Source organism: Aedes aegypti, chromosome 2 (genome assembly GCF_002204515.2).
Source record: "Aedes aegypti strain LVP_AGWG chromosome 2, AaegL5.0 Primary Assembly, whole genome shotgun sequence".
NCBI lineage: Eukaryota > Metazoa > Arthropoda > Insecta > Diptera > Culicidae > Aedes > Aedes aegypti.
In genome coordinates this window covers 92,057,485-92,077,762 of record NC_035108.1, presented here as the reverse complement: position 1 = coordinate 92,077,762, position 20,278 = coordinate 92,057,485, and the positions used below count along the sequence as shown (strand labels likewise).

Below are 20,278 nucleotides of genomic sequence, written 5' to 3'. Positions count from 1 at the left end.
CGTCCATGATTTTCCATAGCTCTACGCGGTCGATACTGTCGTATGCCGCCTTGAAATCGATGAAAAGATGATGCGTTGGGACCTGGTATTCACGACATTTTTGGAGGATTTGCCGTACAGTAAAGATCTGGTCCGTTGTCGATCGGCCGTCAACGAAGCCGGCTTGATAACTTCCCACGAACTCGTTTACTACGGGTGACAAACGACGGAAGATGATCTGGGATAGTACTTTCCCAGACAACCAGAAATCGCATGAAAGTTCACGTTATAACTCGTTTATTCATACTAATTATATCAAACTCGCAAAACACCGTGGATAAACTCGTCAAATTGATGAGTTTCCTCGCATAAAACACTTCTTTTCTGAGTTCATTTGCACATTTTGTTTCGCCTCGTACACTCGTACAAAGTAAGTCGAATCAATTCGTAGCAGCTGTCAAATCAACATTTGTTATCATAAGTTAAGTCGCATAAGATCACAGGTTAGTTCTGTGGAATATTTAAACACTCGCATTGTATGTTATTATTCATCACATAATATATGCACGCATATCGCCTCCACTTTTGTACGTAGAAATCCGTTTCGCGACATCTTATAAGTGAAATTTTGCACATACAAAGCCTCCAGGTGATTTCGTTATGCGTACATTTTGGTTGTCTGGGTTGTAGGCCGCATTTAGAATGGTGATCGCTCGAAAGTTCTCACAGTCTAACTTGTCGCCTTTCTTGTAGATGGGGCAGATTACCCCTTCCTTCCACTCCTCCGGTAGCTGTTCTGTTTCCCAGATTGTGCCTATCAGCCGGTGCAGACAAATGGCCAGCCTCTCCGGGCCCATCTTTATGAGTTCAGTTCCGATACCATCCTTACCAGCAGCTTTATTGTTCTTGAGCTGGTGAATGGCATCCTTAACCTCCCTCAAAGTGGGGGCTGGTTGGTTTCCATCCTCCGCAGTACCGACGAAGGCATTTCCTCCATTGTCCCGACCTTCATTGCCTGTGCTCTAAGCGCCATTCAGGTGCTCGTCGAAGTGCTGCTTCCACCTTTCGATCACCTCACGCTCGTCCGTCAGAATGCTCCCATCCTTATCCCTGCACATCTCGGCTCGCGGCACGAAGCCGTTGCGGGATGCGTTGAGCTTCTGATAGAACTTACGCGTTTCTTGAGACCGGCACAGCTGTTCTATCTCCTCGCACTCCGTCTCCTCCAGGCGGCGTTTTTTCTCCCGAAAGAGGCGGGTCTGTTGTTGCCGTTTCCGTTTATAGCGTTCCACGTTCTGCCGGGTCCCTTGCTGCAGCATGACCGCCCGCGCTGCATTCTTCTCCTCCAAAACCTCCTGACACTCCTCGTCGAACCAATCGTTCCGTCGACTCCGTCCCACGTACCCGACGTTGCTCTCAGCTGCATCGTTGATGGCTGCTTTTACTGTTCTCCAGCAGTCCTCAAGGGGGGCTTCGTCCAGCTCACCCTCTTCCGGTAATGCAGCCTCGAGGTGCTGCGCGTATGCCGCTGCGACATCCGGTTGCTTGAGCCGCTCTAGGTCATACCGGGGCGGTCGTCGGTACCGTACGTTGTAAACGACGGAGAGTTTTGGGCGCAGTTTGACCATCACCAGATAGTGGTCAGAGTCGATGTTAGCGCCACGATAGGTCCTGACGTCGATAATGTCGGAGAAGTGCCGACCATCAATCAGAACGTGGTCGATTTGCGATTCTGTCTGCTGTGGTGATCTCCAGGTGTATCGGTACGGAAGGCTGTGCTGGAAGTAGGTGCTACGAATGGCCATATTCTTGGAGGCGGCAAAATCAATTAGTCGTAGGCCGTTTTCGTTCGTCAGCCGGTGGGCGCTGAACTTTCCAATCGTCGGTCTGAATTCCTCCTCCTGGCCAACCTGAGCGTTTAGATCTCCTATGATGATTTTGACGTCGTGGCTTGGGCAGCTGTCGTACTCGCGTTCGAGCTGCGCGTAAAAAGCGTCTTTATCATCATCAGTGCTTCCGGAGTGAGGGCTGCCCAGACAACCAAAATGTACGTATAACGAAATCACCTGGAGGCTCTATATGTGCAAAATTTCACTTATAATATGTTGCGAAACGGCCTTCTACGTACAAAAGTGGAGGCGATATGCGTGCATATATTATGTGATGAATAATAACATACAATGCGAGTGTATAAATATTCTACCGAACTAACCTGCAATATTATGCGACTTAACTTATGATAACAAATGATGATTTGACAGCTGCTACGGTTTGATCCGACTTACTTTGTACGTGTGTACGGGACGAAACAAAATGTACAAATGAACTCAGAAAAGAAGTGTTTTATGCGAGGAAACTCATCAATCTGACGAGTTTATCCATGGTGTTTAGCGAGTTTGATGTAATTAGTATGAATAAACGAGTTGTAACGTGAACTTTCATGCGACTTCTGGTTGTCTGGGTGTGCACGTTTATTATGCTGAAGTTGAAGAACCGGCCTTTGATCCTCAACTTGCACATTCTCTCATTGATCGGCCACCACCCGATCACGCGCCTCTGCATATCACCCATCACTATAAAAGCTGTTCCCAGCTCATGTGTATTGCCGCAGCTCTGGTAGATGGTATGGTTACCTCTAAACGTTCGCACCATTGATCCCTTCCAACACACTTCCTGCAACGCCACGATGCCGAATCCGCGGTCCTTCAGCACGTCGGCGAGTATGCGTGTGCTTCCGATGAAGTTGAGAGATTTACAGTTCCACGTACCGAGCTTCCAATCGCTAGTCCTTTTACGTCGCTGTGGTCTTCGCCGATTGTCCCGGTTCGTATTCTCTCGTTGATTATTCGTTGCTTGATTTTTTTACGGCTGGCTTGCAGGGCCTGACACCAACCCCCTAGATTTCCGGAGAACCATTCCCCCTAAATGTTCGGAGGACCATAGTGCACAGTTTAGCTTAGAGTCCTTCTCTGGCACTCGGACGATGATAAGCCGCCCCTGACATGGGGAACAGACGCTGTTGTGAGCCGCTCCTAACATGGAGTACATACGCTCAAGGTTTGCAGAAGCAAAAGCAAACCCCCCCTTCCCTGTCAACATACGACCAAAGTTCCCACCGGGGGTTGGTTACCCGATCTTCCCTAAGGTTACTCGTACCCCGGCCAGTACCGCGAGGAGGTAGGGATATGAGTTGCTGGGCAAGAGGCTAAGGACCGCACGGAGGGGTCTATTTTATTCCTTCAGGTACGCGAGGTACCAATGGTACGCCATGCCCAGGAATTTACCAACCAGCAAACTCCAGTCTGTGCCCTTTTTTGTAGATTGGGCGAATAAGGCCATCCAACCAATCCAGAAGTACTCGATGGATCGACTGGTAAAACTGGATCTCGTCGTTACAGTTCTTTAGCTTGCTGATAGCCTTTTAAATCTCTCCTATGTTCGGTGGCAATGTGATATAATATAGGTGAGGAGATGCTTCTGTGTAATACACAACCGTTTGTATGTATTAGTGCACCGTTTGCATTTTCACACAGCAACCCATTGCACATTGGTCCCAAAGCCATATCTAGGAAGACAAAAATGATTGCGCCTAAACCGTCAATTTTAGATGTATGGTGTCTTCGGCAAAGTTTCTCCATATTTTTCAGACATTGTTTTCAGAGATGTGAAATTAGGGTGGCCCACATGGTTTACGAGATCAGCACATAAACTTTTTTGCTGACGCATTTAGGACTACACAATGTTCTACAATGTTTTAGAACAAGCAACTTTGCCGAAGAACTCAAATTTCTATCTCTTATGGTTCGCGAGTTATGATTTTTTTTTAACAAAAAAGTTAGGGTGGTACTGAAAAATCAGTTTTTTCTTGATAACTTTTTATACGATAAATTCTCGCAAAAACTTTGTTCCGAGCGCTTTTAGAACTTTTGATTATGCAACTTTTTGCCGAAGAAACTACTGTTCTATCTCTTATGGTTACGAAGTTATCAGAAATTTTCTTCGAAAAATTTGTTGCTTTCAAATGCCGATATCTCCGAAAGGCGCAAACGGATTTCCAATCTTTTGTCGGCATTAGAAAGATTATTTCTTTCTTTGTTTATGCTGAAAAAACTGTGAGGACGTTTTTTGTTTGAAAAGATTGACAAAATTTTGAAAATGATATGTTTTTCAACCGAAAATTGTCCATAACTTGAAAAATATTCGAGATAGCTCTTTGGTGCCTTCAGCAAAAATGTGCAAAATTGAAAATCCTGATAGTGCTTCATACAAGGTATTCATAAAAAATCATTGCTTTGAGATATATTCACCATAAACCGAATTTTATATGGTAAAGAAAGCGAAAAAAAGAGATATTTGCTGGAACAACCGGAATAACTGTATGTAAAGTCATTTAAAATTAAAAATATATGTAATGAAATAAGATCGATCACAAGTAAGCGAAATGTTTGGAGTTAGGGAAAATTAGTTGCTGAAGCAGTTTTAACAGTGATTCATGGAACATTAATCCATAAACGGTGTCTTGTTATTTCACGCGACATAATGTTTGTCCAGCTAATCTATGCAGTGGTTGGTTATAAATTGCTACCGCTTCGGCTTACTAAGCAGAAGGTCATGCGTTCAATACCGGTTCCGTTTATTAATAAACCCCAAATGATAACAAAACGTATAATTTAAAGAATTCCTTCAAATTACCAAAACTTTACATCCCGTGATATCCTCCCATAGAAATATAGAAGTATCTGCAATTATTCTATCTGGGCATCCAACTTATCCCATTCAATTCAATCAAATCCAATAAATCTGCCACAACGAAATAGTCAGGGCAGCATTCGCCTGTTGAAGAATGCATGAATCTTGAACAAGAGCCAGATATAAATCCCAAATATCTGTCTAAGGTAACGAACCAGAAGGTGGGCCTTAATCACTTGAAAACTGCTTCAGCAAATAATTTTCCTTTTTTAAACTCCTTAGATTCCGCTTACTATGATCGATATCAATACATGTGTATTCAATTATAAATGACGTACATACAGTTATTTCGATTGTTCTAGCAAATATCTCTTTTTTCGCTTTCTTTACCATATAAAATTCGGTTTATGGTGAATATATCTCAAAGCAATGATATTTTATGAATACCTTGTATGAAGCACTATCAGGATTTTCAATTTTGCACATTTTTGCTGAAGGCACCAAAGAGCTATCTCGAATATTTTTCAAGTTATAGACAATTTTCGGTTAAAAACATATTATTTTCAAAATTTTGTCAATCTTTTCAAACAAAAAACGTCCTCACAGTTTTTTCACCATAAACAGAGAAAGAAATAATCTTTCTAATGCCGACAAAAGATTGGAAATCCGTTTGCGCCTTTCGGAGATATCGGCATTTGAAAACAACCATTTTTTCGAAGAAAATTTCTGGTAACTCTGTAACCATAAGAGATAGAATAGTAGTTTCTTCGGCAAAAAGTTGCACAATCAAAAGTTCTAAAAGTGCTCGGAACAAAGTTTTTGCGAGAATTTATCGTATAAAAAGTTATCAAGAAAAAACTGATTTTTCAGTTCCACCCTAACTTTTTTGTTTAAAAAAAATCATAACTCGCGAACCATAAGAGATAGAAATTTGAGTTCTTCGGCAAAGTTGCTCCAAATCGGTTGTTCTAAAACATTGTAGAACATTGTGTAATCCTAAATGCGTCAGAAAAAAAGTTTATGTGCTGATCTCGTAAACCATTTGGGCCACCCTAATTTCACATCTCTGAAAACAATGTCTGAAAAATATGGAGAAACTTTGCCGAAGACACCATACATCTAAAATTGACGGTTTAGGCGCAATCATTTTTGTCTTCCTAGATATGGCTTTGGGACCAATGTGCATTGATTCGTGACTATGTGTGACGTCATACCGTTTGTTATCGAAAGTTTCGGAGGCTTCGTTGCTAGCCACCCTGTTGTTACCAAGGTTGTTATGTGAGTTGTTACTCAAACAAAAACATGGAAAAAATCAGTACGGGATGATGGCGCTACAGGTGATTTACGTTATTTAGTTCTAATTTTTCTTTTATTTTAGGACGAACTCTACAATGCAGGAAATAAAACCATTGAAGGTACCCGTAAAATATTAATCCGTAAAATACTGAGCCGTGAAGTACTGGATAATAATGGGTGCGCATGAAATTTTATCGACATCTCCTCAATGAATGTAGTGCTAATATTCATTATAACAGAGAAGAGCAAATTTATCCGCAAATTTATTGCTGGAATACAAGACTCCTGCAATCTGATACACTTGTAAATTTAGGAGTTGGCTGCAGAGGTTTTCTCGTCTACCCTTGACAAGTTCTCACCAATATGCACATTGCCCACTCACAGCATTTGAATGAACCCGTATGACGTCACCCATTTCCCCTCAATGTTTATTTTGATTTTACACTGCACTAATGCAAGCACACATCGACTTTCTCCTCACCTCCTTTATATCACATTGGTTCGGTGGGTCCACAGCTTGATCGTTATCATCAATGTTCATCCTGTTTCTCGCTAAATTTCCATTGTCGCCATTTAACAATTGCTGAAAGTACTCTTTCCACCTGGCAACCACCATCGTCTTATCGGTCAGCAAATTCCCTCTTGATCATTGCACACGGTAAATTGCCGCGCGCTATTGACCGTTGCATAAAATCTTCGCAAATTGTTCCAGTTCATGCTATCTTGCGCTACCATACTTTCTTCGTGCTGCCTTTTCTTTCTGCGGTTGGTTCACTATCCTTAGACTCTTGCTGCCTTTTACCGCTCTCTGTTCTGTCGGATACCGGCCACAGGCATACGGCTTCTGACGACACTCTTCATGTCTGTCTCTCTCTGTTATTCTTCATCGAACCAGGCGTTTCGTCTTCGTCGTTGACCAGTGCCAATCGCATTCCGCGCCGTTGTTGTCACAGGCTATTGACATTTCTAGAAACACCGATTCTTCCCAATTGCTCGTCTAGCTGCTGGCGGTACTGTACAGCGTAGCATTCTCATGAACTCATGAACTCGCCACTCGGGTCTCGCCTGCTGTGCTGTATTCTTGGGTGTGAAGTAGGTTCCGCTGATTGCCATCCCTGTAGCAGCAGCGAAGGTCACTAGCCTCATGCTATTATCATAAGTAACGGAATGGAGGCGCTCCATTCCAAAAACGGGTCGGAAGAAATCTTCTTTCCCCATATCTGCGCATTTGCGTCGACGATGACTATCTTGACGTCTTGTTTTGGGCTGTTATCTAAGCTCTCATAGAACTCATCCTTCGTGTCGTCGGGCTTATCCTTCGTTGGCGCATATATGCTGATCAGGCTGTAGTTGAAGAACTTTCCCCTTATTCTCAATGCACAGATTCGGTTGCTTACCGGTTTCCACCGAATAACTCGCTTCATATGCATCCCATATAGCCGTAGCGGTAAACGCGCAGCTATTCAGCAAGACCAAGCTGAGGGTCGTGGGTTCGAATCCCACCGGTCGAGGATCTTTTCGGGTTGGAAATTTTCTCGACTTTCCAGGGCATAGAGTATCTTCGTTCCTGCCACACGATATACGCATGCAAAAATGGTCATTGGCACAGTAAGCTCTCAGTTAACAACTGTGGAAGTGCTCATAAGAACACTAAGCTGAGATGCAGGCTCTGTCCCAGTTGGGACGTAATGCCAGAAAGAAGAAGAATATGCATCCCAATCACCAAAAAGCCAATTCAACGTTCTGCCGTTCTGCGTTCTGCCGCCGCCGCTGTAGTAGATATGCGACTTGAATGAAGTATTGGCGATGGGATCAACCGCTCGAAATTCACGTTCTCCGATTTTCGGCCAGCGTATTTCCTGGATAACTGCCACGCTCACGCCGACATTCCGTAGTTCACTAGCCAGGAGTCCAACACGCACGGGTTCATTCAAAGTTCTCATGTTCCAAGATCCAACTTTCCAATCGTTGTACTTTATTCGTTTCTGGGTCTGTTGCCATAAAATCAATTCGTTTGCTCTACTTTTGCCTTTCTTGATTGGTGAAAAGTCTTCAATAGGCCACCTAACCAGGGTTGTGCTAGAGGGACCATTGTCCGTTTGTTCTTTACATGATGACCACGGTCATAGCCATCCCAACCATACACCTTTATCAGGGCTTTGCACCTGTAGCTCCGGTTCTCAATAGTTTCAAGTTCAATCGGACTTGTTACTATGGTGAGCCGTCATAAGCGGCGACCCAAGCAGTACACATATTATAACTGAGCGTTTTCAACTGATAAATGACTATCTGGTCTGGAATTTCTCGTCAAGATCCTAGCAAGAGACGACATATAGCCTTCGCTGACTTCTTTATGTGACTGTTGAAGTTTAGCCAATCGTTGACGATCAATTCAAGATGTTTCAAGCTGCGCTTGGAGGGTATGATATGTTCCTTGATTACATCCGTCATCCAACTAACGAAAATGTCCCCTGCCTCTATGATCAGGACTTCCACCATCTCTATCGTCTCACCCAATACCCCAATATGTTACGTCGTCGATAAAACCAACTATTTCAAGTTCTGGTGGTAGCTCCAGTGTCATCGTCATGATATTGCACAATCTTGAACACAGGATGGACTACTTGTCTGACTTCAGCCGGTATCGTAAACCAGTTATCAATTCTAGAAACAACTCTCCAAGATTTCATAGAGATGCAACTACACAGAAAAAAATATTTAAATTTCAATGTAGTGTAAACTGAAGACCACTGTAAAAATAAATCAAATTCATGCGTTATTACAGCATCATGTAAACTTCAATGAACATACATCCAATTTTCAACTAAAAATGCTTGAATATTACATGATCGTGTAAATTTAAAGTGAATTCAATTGAAAAATAATGGTTTGGTCGTTGAAATTTAGGTTTATTTTGATGCTCCAAATATGTGCATGAAAATAAACTTAAATTTACAACATATTTTTAGCTGTGTAGTATGCATATCCTTTTTGAGAAGTACGGGGTGACAAATATTTCCAGTTGGTACACTCCAACCTTTCTTTACGATCGTTCTTTTTACGATGGTTATTTTACCAATTTTTTACGACAGAAATTGAGATTAACGATCATTTTCATTATTATTATTATTATTATGCAAGTCTAGAGATTCGATATTTTGCCAACAGGTGACGCTAGCGAACATAAAATTGTTGTTGTGAAAATATCTCAGGATCCTGACTATTTATAAAGATAACGCCTCTGGCAAACTTGCTGCCAACCCAAGACTGTAAGATTTCAATACAATTCTGCATGATTCTAATACAAAAATTGTATTAGATCATTGCATTTACAGAAATTGTAATGGTCGACAATACAAGGCATCATTGTATAACAAAGAACATGGGAAGAAGTGAAAGAAATCGGAAAAATACGCTTGTGTCCGCGCCGATTTCGAGATGCATGAGAAACAGGTTGGCTGTGTCATGACTCTCATGGCTGCCTAATGAGTTTAAATTATTATAAAACGATGGTACAGGGATTACTGAAAATTGTGTTATGAGTTCCAACCACATTACGCACTGACTAGAATACAGCTTGCCCCTCTGAAAAACACCGAAACAGGCTTGAAAATCAATTTGGCGAGATCTCAGAATGCGTGCACTGAAAACATTCTACAAGCTCGATCAATGTGTTCCACAGTGCTGGAAAAGTTCGCATCACGAAGCAGCTCACGAGTGTATACCAACGCATAACAAACATCACAGACTCGAGAACTGCCTAAGTGTGAGTAAGTCCGCTCCCGTCTACTCGGGAGAACATGTCAAAAGAAGTAGCAACAAGCTCGGGAGCGTTTGCTCGCGAGGAAGCGAGCAACGTGTGATTTATTATGATTTTGACAGACAAATCAATTGTATAACCATCATATCGACAGTAAACTACTAGTTTGTAGTCAAATGCCCTTGAAAACCATAAATATCGGAGGGGAAGAAGCTTTTTTTCCAAAAACACAATATGACTCTGAACAGCTCCGAACATGTTCGCGAATCACTTTTAGCTTCGGTTACTCGGGAGCCGACAGATGCGAGTAAACCAGCGGTCTGACGCTCGGGAGCGTTTGGTTTTGTTTTTGTTCCAGTTCAGAAGAAGAGTTCGCCACTTTCCATCACTGGTGTTCCACACGTGAAATTTCACTAATTGTAAAACACATCAATCGATGGTGTAAAACCAGTAGCTATCGGCATTCCGAATTCAAATGTAAAACACGTTAATATACAAATTTTCGAAAAGTTGGCTGAAGAATTTATTGACGATTTCTTGATTAACTGATACCAGGCACCCATCATGGGCGCACGGTTTTCCCAAAAAATAACATGTCAATAAACATGTCACGCGTGGATGGCAAATGTAAGTCCTTGTCATGTTAGGCAAACTAGTTCTACTAGTGATTGATATCGTAATTGTAAAATACGTTGAAATTGTATGTAAAAGCCTTTGCTATCGAACCAAAGTAAAACCTTAACAGAATTACAAGTTTTACACATTGTTTCACCTTGCCATTTGACACGACAGATCCATGTTGAAAAGAATATGGATCGAACGTGTAGATTATTTTCAGTGTGGTGTTTGTTTGCTGATGTAGGGGAAGACGGGGTAAGACCACCCGCCTAAGCAATTTAATTCATATGTCAAAATCAAGAATCAATAAATACTTTTTTGACGCAGAATGTCATCTTTTGAAACCTTAGGCATGATCAAAAAATATCACATGTGTTGTATTTTAAAAAATAATTTATTTCTTGATGCTTGAAAAAGTGATGTCTTATCACGATTATTTTTAGCGACGGGGTAAAGCCGCCCACCCACGGGGTAAAAGCGACCACCACGGTTTTTGTACACAATTTTGTGAACAAATATATCAGTACTCTGTGATTCTATGAAATATATTGTTTTATGAATTCTACATTGATTAACAGGAACATTGAACTATTTTTAGGGTTAATTAACTCAAAAAACTTAGATATGTACTTATCATCACCTTGAAACACCCATGTTTTGGAAAAATATGCGTATTTGGTTTGTATTTCTTACAAAATTGATTTTATTTTACTTGAATAGTAATGTACATTTTCATGCCAAACTGAAGGTGGTCCGTCTTACCCAGCGGGCGCTCTTACCCCGTCTTCCCCTACAGAAAATATTTTACTGAAAGCCAGCTGACAAACGTGACTTATTGCTTACGTTCAGTTTGAAACTTTACAAGCACACGGAATTCCAGAGCCCAACTTAGTGTATATAGATATTATATGATACATGTTCATAAGGATCAAGTTCTTAACTTAAAGGATGATCTTCACTCTTAAAGTGAGAACGTACTGAGTATTGAAACTTCTGTGTTATCTTTTATCAAACCTCTGACACCTCTGAAAATCTCCGAAACGATGAAATCCCATATTTACTGGAGATGGGTAAAACGGCTCATTTCTGTGAACGGATCCGATCCGAATCACTCATTTTAGTGAGCCGGATCTTTTGAGCGGTTCAGTGGCTCAGCAGCTCACACAAGAAGAACGAACAGAAAAAGAGCGGTTTACTCCCTGTTGCGCGAGATGCTTCGTTCTTTTCGTATTTCTCTGTCTCTCATTCTTCGTACATTATTTTGCAGAAACTCACGATATACTAATATCCCCTACCCGAACTAAAAGAAAGAAGCAAAAATGTGCTAGGCACTTTTTCTCCCTATCTCACATCTTCCTGTGTGTAAATGGGCGGTGTAAATCTGTCTGTCTATGCTGAGAGCGCAGAGAGCACGGTGCAGCAGAGAACTTTGCTTACATGTGTAGCGTGGCGCGTAAAGGAAGGCACGTGTCTAGCGTTATAATAAAGCCGAGAAACGAACGAAGGAGAATAGGGGAGAAAATCGGATCGTTCTTTTTCCGGGTCACTTTTTGTCTGATCCGTGCTGATCAAATGAACCGACTCTCGCCAAAAAATAGCCACGAATCACTCGTTCTTTTAAGTGATCCGGATCTTTTAAACGGTTCCGATACTTTTTGCCCATCTCTAATATTTACTGGTTTTGAAGTTCGCGTTGTAAGAATGCGCTCAATTGGAGACACGACTAATTCGAAAAGAGGAGCGATGTTATTTTAGATATGAATTCGTGCATTCTACGCTGTAAGGGAATGTTTGTATGTATTGGATAAAATGGAAAAAAAAAACGTTCAAATACAATGAGCTACCGGCGGACACAACACAATTCTTGTATTGTTATTATGCAGAGATTTTATTAGGTGGGACCTTGCAATTTTTGTTTTGCGTGTTTAGGTCTTCCAACCTTATTGGCTCTTCATAACTCCAAACAAACAAATTACGGAAAAAAAAAACTTGAATTTAAATAAAAAATTACTAAGAATATTTATTGGGCTGCTTACGGGACACTGTCCGGCAAGATATCATTTGAAAAAGATAAGTCGAAGTCAAATTGATGTCTGTCGGTTTTGTGGCTGTGAAAAAGAGACCTCTCAACATCTGCTTTGTGTCTGTCCAGCATTGTTTGCAAGTAGGATATAATAATTCAACAAGGGCATTCTAAATCCTTCTTAAATTTGGTTACAGAATCCTAATCTAGTAGTTAAATTTAATTTAAAGGTCATTCCGGATTGGGATACCTCGCATCATCAGATAACGGCAGTTATCCTGAATAGTAACTCTCCGTACTGAGCACGTTGCGATAGTAAACAGGGGTATACCACAATAGATCAATTAATGGTAGCAGTGGTTCAAATCCCAAAAAAAACCTTATTGGCTCACTGGTCATTTATCTATTAGGCCCTTTCGCTCAACAACCATTTCAGTAGTCTAACAGCCCTTTTCTTCACGACTTTTCAGTCTAACGACCTTCTAAGAGTGATAACCGTTTCAATACTTCAACCCATGCACCCTAACGTCCTTCCTCAATCCTTTCGGACTAGTGACATTCTACTTGTGGTCTTATTCTTGCCTTATTCTAGCAACGATATTCTCTCATTGATAGCATCCCACTTGATGAGCGAAGCGTATGTCTAGATGCTGAGCAGTAAGTTTAATCCTCGGTGAACCGCAAGCCTGACTAAAGTAGATTTTTTCCCGATGACGATCTGTATACCGTGCTGCATCGAATTGCCGGACGCTTCGAAAGCCGGACACTAGCCTTTTTCAAGGTGTTTGTGAGCCAAATTTCTATTTTTCCTCGTAGAATCCATAATTAAGATGTCCTCTGCATTCCCCATGCTTAAATGCTGTCGAAAACATAATTTTTAAGTGGTTTAAGGCCGGTGTCCGGGATTTGAAGCATCCGGACACTGCGAATCAACACGGTCATTCAATGTAAGCCCAGTGAACGTTGCTCAATCCCTAGATCTTACTCTTGATGCAGCCCATCTTATTGAAAAGTCATACCTGTTTTTCTTGTTGCACTTGGATTTCAATTCAGAGTGTTCTTTGTTTAGCGTTGCCGATAAATCAGTTCCATGTCGGTTTCTTGAGTGGACACCAACCATATTTAATGTTTTCTACTTCATAGCTATGTCAGGTCCGAAGAAATAAAGGACATAGAAATCCGTCTAGATGTGTTTAAATTGACGATATCCCGAAGTTTAAACACATATACGAGGGATTCCACGGAGGCATGCAAGTCGATTCTGATCGACCATTTCAAAAATATCTGAAACTTTGCACAGTTTTTCAGTTCCATCTAAATCGTCATTTTCCGATATCAAATCTTCAAGTTGAGTCACGACTAACTTTTCAAAAGGGTGTACGTGAAAATGGTTCAAAAATATTCAAAAAGCTGCACAGCAAAAACGGTTCGTTCGATTGTTAGACAACTAGAGAAACAAAGTTAGACAACTAAATAAAAATTCAAAAAAAAAAACACAGTAAAAAAAAATTTTTTTTTGCATTAAAAACATCATTTTTGTCACAAAAACTCAAATATCTCAAAACCCTATCGGAATACTAACGTAATTTTTTGAGGGAAAACGGTCCATTATATTAGCTATCTACCATAAAAATTTGGTGATGGTAAGCCAATAAACAAAAAAGTTATGACATTTCAAATATTTCACAAATTTGACACTTAGTGAAAATTTTTTTTTTTCATTGTTAATTTTTTTTAGGACCGCGGTTTATTGCTGAATTTTTTGTTAAGGGTACCACATGAGGTTAACAAGTTGTTTTCATGATATTTTATTTAATTATTCATAACTATTATAGCATCTATTAGAAAGTTAGACGCGATCCAGTGTTGTGATCTAAAGTCTTGATAGTGTCATATTTTTTATTGTACGTAACTGAAGAAAAATTCTCTCAATAGTGTTGAAACCTTTTGATAGAAGAAACCTATAAGAAATCTAATATTGAAGACAAAAGCTACAAACAAAGTTTTCTATACAGGTATACGACTAGTTTACCTGCAAAAAGTTTACCTCGTAGAGAACAAGGTGGGTCTATACCCAGGTGATGTAGTATACGTAAAGCATGTCGGTTTTCTCGGCGCTGGTTTTCTCCACAAAGTTAAAATCTGATTACACCTGGGTATAGACCCGCCTTGGTAGAGAATAGACTTTGTTAATCATATTTGGGAGAAAGCGAGTAACTTCAACAACATCAAAAACATGATAGGTACATACCATGAACATACTCACAAAAAAGCTAAAAATATACTACCACTATGGTTATAAAAGATATAATTGTAAAATTTTTCTTCAGTCAAGCAAACGATACCAAACTAGTCAGTAAAAACTTAAAAGTGATTTTGTTTATTAAAATCTAACGAGCAACATGAATAGTCGCTTTCTCAATTGTTGCAGGCCGTTTGCAGAAAAAAAGTGTTCGAAAGAGCTACGAAATCTCACCGAAAGCACCATAGATAAACTGAAAGCGGCTGGTTATGCTCCAATGTCTACATTGAATACAAATTTACGCATTTGTACGTCCTGCCGTTTAAACGTTGACAAACGGGCAATCTGTACATCATCGGTGGATCAGGTTGCAGGAAGTTCGAAAACAACAACAACTGAGGAATTACTAGATGCACCGACAACAACTGAGGAGTTACCAGAAGTACCAAGTGCAGATAGTCTTGCCACGGTACCATCAGCGACATCTGTTTCAACAAATCAATCAGAAGATGAGTGCATCCAGAAGGTCAACATCGAACGCTTCAACGAAGGGATAGCTGGAATAAAAGTGACTCCGATTAAATGGACGAAGATGGGTTACGTCAATTATCCCGAGAAAAAATACCGTGAAATCAACGAAGCTGTACGAAGAAACCTCTTCAAATTAGGACCTGAGGATGTGGAAAATACAGACTACGATGAGGTAATTATGAATATGAAGGAAAGGTTCTCGAATCTAGCCACGACAAGGAAAGAAAAATTATTGATTTTGTCGATGCTGCCAAGCTCGTGGTCTATTCAAGACGCCATTGATGAGTTCAAAACCAACAGAAATAACGCAAAAGAGGCAAAACAATTCAAAAATAACTGTCTTGCAACCAAAAATGCTAGGTCGAGTACTTCATTAACAGATGAGACAAAAGAAAAAATAATTCAATATTTTGAAGACGATGAAGTAAGTAGAGCTATGCCTGGCCAAAAAGATTATGTATCTGTAAAAAAAGATGGAAAGCGTCAAGCAATCCAAAAACGATTAATGATGACTACTTTGAAAGAAGCGTATACACGCTACAAGGAAATTAACGAAAATATTAAGGTAGGTTTTTCCTCATTTGCAAGCCTTCGTCCAAGGCAATGCAAGCTTCTATCCAATTCAGGAACACATAATGTTTGTGTGTGCACAACACACGAACATATTAACCTAATCTTACATAGTTTGAAAAGAATCAATTTATCAAAGGATATTAAAATGTTAACTGGTAGTCTTTTGTGTGAAAATACAACATCAAATTGCTATCTACGATCTTGTTCGGATTGTCCAGATTCTTCATCATTGGAAAATACTTTATTCGCTGAGTTTGAAGAAAATTATATTGATCAGTTATCATTTGAGCAATGGGTGACCACGGATAGGTGTGACCTAGAAACTATTGTAAAACCTGTAGATGAGTTTGTGTCATTTTTTTGCTTGAAATTAAAAAGTTTAATTCCTCACGACTTTATTGAAACAGAGCAATCCCGCTTTTTAAAAAATACGAAAAATACATTACAAGATGGTGAATTTTTAGTCATTTGTGATTTTTCTGAAAACTATAGCTTTGTATTGCAAGATGAAGTGCAGTCCCATCACTGGAACGTACAACAAGCTACAATTCATCCATTCGTTATTTATTCAATGGAAGTACGCAAATTGAACATTTTAGTTTTATTGTAATTTCCGAAGATTTAAGACACGACTCAGTATCTGTAAATTTGTTCATTGCCAAAATGATTAACGCGTAAAAAGTTGATAAGGATAAAGAAATCAGAAAGATATATTTCATGTCTGATGGAGCAGCATCGCAGTACAAAAACCGTAAGAATTTTTCGAGCCTATGTCAATTTAAATCAAAGTACGGAATTGATGCAGAATGGCATTTCTTTGCTACGTCACATGGCAAAGGTCCTTGTGATGCTATTGAAGGAACCATAAAGCGCATGGCCACAAGAGCAAGTTTAGCCAAAGAACGTGAGCATCCAATTGAAACTGCAAAAGAACTATTTGATTGGGCGAATCGCAGAAAAGAAGAAGATTTAACAAAATTATCATTTTGTTTTACTACTACTGAAGAGTACGAATTAACGGCATCAGAGCTCCACGAGCAATATAATAACGCGAAAACGATCCAAGGAACCCAAAAATTTCACTGTTTCATTCCATTGTCAGAAAATAAAATTAAAGCAAAACTATACTCGAACTGTACTGATAATGATGCAAAAGTGTTCGATATTGTAAAAAAATTGAATAACAATAAATAAATAAATAAGTATTAATAAAATGTTTTCATGATCTCATGACGCATACCCAAATCCAAAACTTTTAAAGTTTATATATAACATTTAGAAACTCATCGATCATACTCTAAAAAAAAATATCCTGGTAAAAAAAAAATTATTTTCGTGTAATCTGTTAATTCATTTTAATTTATACATATATACATATACATATAATATTTATACATATACATAATATTAATGCATATAATATACATAATACTAATGAATACATGAAAACGACTTGTTTAATTCACGCAAGGCCCTTAACAATAAAATCAGCAACAAACTGCGGTTCCCGTAATAATTTACACCGAAAAAAATTTTTTTTTTCTACTAAATGTGAAAATTGTGACATGTTTGAAATGTCATAACTTTTTTGTTTATTGGTTTACCATCACCAAATTTTTATGGTAGATAGCTAATATAATGGACCGTTTTCCCTCAAAAAATTACGTTGGTATTCCGATAGGGTTTTGAGATATTTGAGGTTTTGTGACAAAAATGATGTTTTTTAATGCAAAAAAAAAAAATTTTACTGTGTTTTTTTTTGAATCTTTATTTAGCTGTCTAACTTTGTTTCTTTAGTTGTCTAACAATCGAACGAACCGTTTTTGCTGTGCAGCTTTTTGAATATTTTTGAACCATTTTCACGTACACCCTTTTGAAAAGTTAGTCGTGACTCAACTTGAAGATTTGATATCGGAAAATGACGATTTAGATGGAACTGGAAAACTGTGCATAGTTTCAGCTCAATAGAAAAAAATGAATTAAAAAATTTACCAAATTTTGGTGCTGTTGCTTGGAATCACTCAGTTGATTTCTGCTGGTAACAACTTAAAACTTACAAAACCGTGCTAAAAACAATCACCCGATTTCAAGTCAGCTGCTCGTTGGCAGTGCTGCCAGGAATGTTGAAGGTTATGTACGACATCAACCAATATTATTCAACTGTCGTGATAAAGACTCAAAGTGATGCTATCAATACTGGCAACGATGGCTTATTTATAATATTTTCACTGAAATTGCTGAAAAAGTATCAGCATGCTATCGGCATATGAGCGCATCTAATGATACTTTTTGGTAGCAATATGAATTACGAGGACTGAGATTTTTACTTTGAAATTGCAAGCTGCATTCAATCATGACTGCGAAAAGGAATGACGGGCTACTCAGCCTTTAGACGAAAACTCCAAAATTGTAACAGAAACTAAGAACAACGATAGGAATTTCGAACTTTGCAGTATTTTGCTTTCGGCCGATGAGTTCAACGTTCGGAAGCACTTACCAGATTACGAATCGCTGATTGATCTGCTCATCACACGGAAACGGACTGGCCTCGTGCCGGGGACCCTCAGCGCTGTGAATGTGACTGTAGTCGGCTGGTCGGAGACGGTTTCCTTGGCTGTTGCTGTCCTTGGCGCCCCAGGGCGTTAGGCTATCAACTGTAATGTAGTGCTGCAATTTGGAATTTTAGGAAAACAACAGCCGATTAGTAAGGATAGTTGCTTAATACAAATTTTCGCCTCAAATCTCATATAGTTACTGGTATAAGTGGCTTTGTGATTCCTCCTAGTGACGGTTCAATATTCTCATTGTAGATGTCAGACACCAGTCTCATCGCTCTAGGTTGGGTTGCAATCAGCGTGGGTGAGCAAAGAAAAAAGACAGAAGAGGAAAAGAGGCGTTTACATTAACTGCGCGGGAAGGAACTTGTTTTCTCATCTGCTGGTACCCCTCTCAGGGGAACTGTTTGTCATGTAGCACAGGTGCACAGTTTGGAGTTCGGAGACGTCTTTTCAGTGGGAATTACACTCGGGGAACCGAGGAGCATGCAATCAGGTTAAGATTTGAATATTGAAAGTGCATAACAACATGTGGTGCACAACTGGCGTCTGTGCCACAGAGAGATACCAGCAACGTTTCTTCTGATCTTATCGGGAGCTTGGGTACCCCTTCGGAGAGTGTGGTGCTATGCTGGTGAAGATTAATTAATCTATATAAATAATATGCATGAAGTGGTTGTACACGATTGGGAACACAGAGAAACAGACGCAGCATCTTGAATATTATTCTATTAAAGTCGATTTCTTTTAAAATTGTTTAATATGAATTGAGTGCTTTGAGAACTGCGATAAAACGATACAAACACCACAAGACTCGATAAGCTTTAGAAAATCTTTAAATATTTGAAACCTCCGAAAACGTTTTTGTAGTTTATTTTATTCCAGCAATACCTCTGTTTATCTGTTGTCGTAGCAAATTCAATATGGGTCAATGTAATAACAAAGCAATATAGGTATTGCTGAAGGTATGCAGGTCTGTATGTACGGTAAGCACTGCCAAAGCTACTGAATATTGCATGTGTAGGGTGTGGATTGTCAATATGCTACAGAAGCAAAACTGCTAAAAATGGCTAATGCACTTTAGAATGAGTTCGGTGGATATCCCATTACAACCAATAACTTTCTGTTAGGCTATTCTGTTGGTGTTTCATTCACTTTGCAAAACCTGAGAAATATTAATAAATTACTGACCTCACAGTTCGCCAAAATGATTTGTCATCTAACTTAAGTTATTTGTCTGATAAACAATTTACCAACATACTACACCGCCACCATCATCTTTTTGAACATCTCCGCCATCGTGACAAAAAAAAAGTTAATGAGTACCGGTTCTGTGGACTCCCCGAGCTTGAGAACCAGATGGAAATGGTGTCATCGTGTTCGGAATATTCAATTGAACAAATTAAAACACACTGACTTAGGTTCCAAACTACGCCGCCGCCGCCGTTCAGATTTCAGAAGCAATATGCAGTGGTGGTGGCACTGAACGCAACCGTCGTGGAGTAAACAAATGAAATTATCATGAAACGAGCAGTAGAGTACCGGTAAGCGGGGTAACATTGATCGGAATGGTTCAGAATAAAGAAAGAGGAAAAATGTTGATTTTAACTTTTTACTATAAAATCAACATTTTTCCTCTTTCTTTATTCTTCTTCTTCTTGGTATTACGTCCTCACTGGAACAGAGCCTGCTTCTCAGCATAGTGTTGAATGAGCACTTTCGCAGTTATTAACTGAGAGATTTCTTTGCCAAAGTTGCCATTTTCGCATTCGTATATCGTGTGTCAGGTACGATTATACTCTATGCCCAGGGAAGTCAAGGACATTACGGTCCATTACGAAAACATTCTGGACCGACCGGGAATCGAACCCAGACACCTTCAGCATGGCTTTGCTTTGTAGGAAGGAAGGCCCCCATATATGTTTTTATGTTTATAGATCAAAAGTTAAGGGTTTGTTACTCCGAAGTACGGTACCTACAACGAAGCAAAAGATCCGCGATTTGGTTCAGTA

At 39.6% G+C, this 20,278-nt stretch overlaps 1 protein-coding gene across 1 annotated transcript in view; it reads right to left on the bottom strand.

Moving 5' to 3' along the window:
* LOC5578974 (protein GDAP2 homolog) overlaps window positions 1-20,278 on the bottom strand; it is a gene marked incomplete in the record, with an annotated part of 352,509 nt that overhangs the window by 162,755 nt on the left and 169,476 nt on the right. Inside the window, 2 exon segments of the mRNA XM_021841532.1 lie at window positions 18,209-18,378; window positions 18,467-18,545. Coding sequence (XP_021697224.1) covers window positions 18,209-18,378; window positions 18,467-18,545 — 249 coding nt within the window.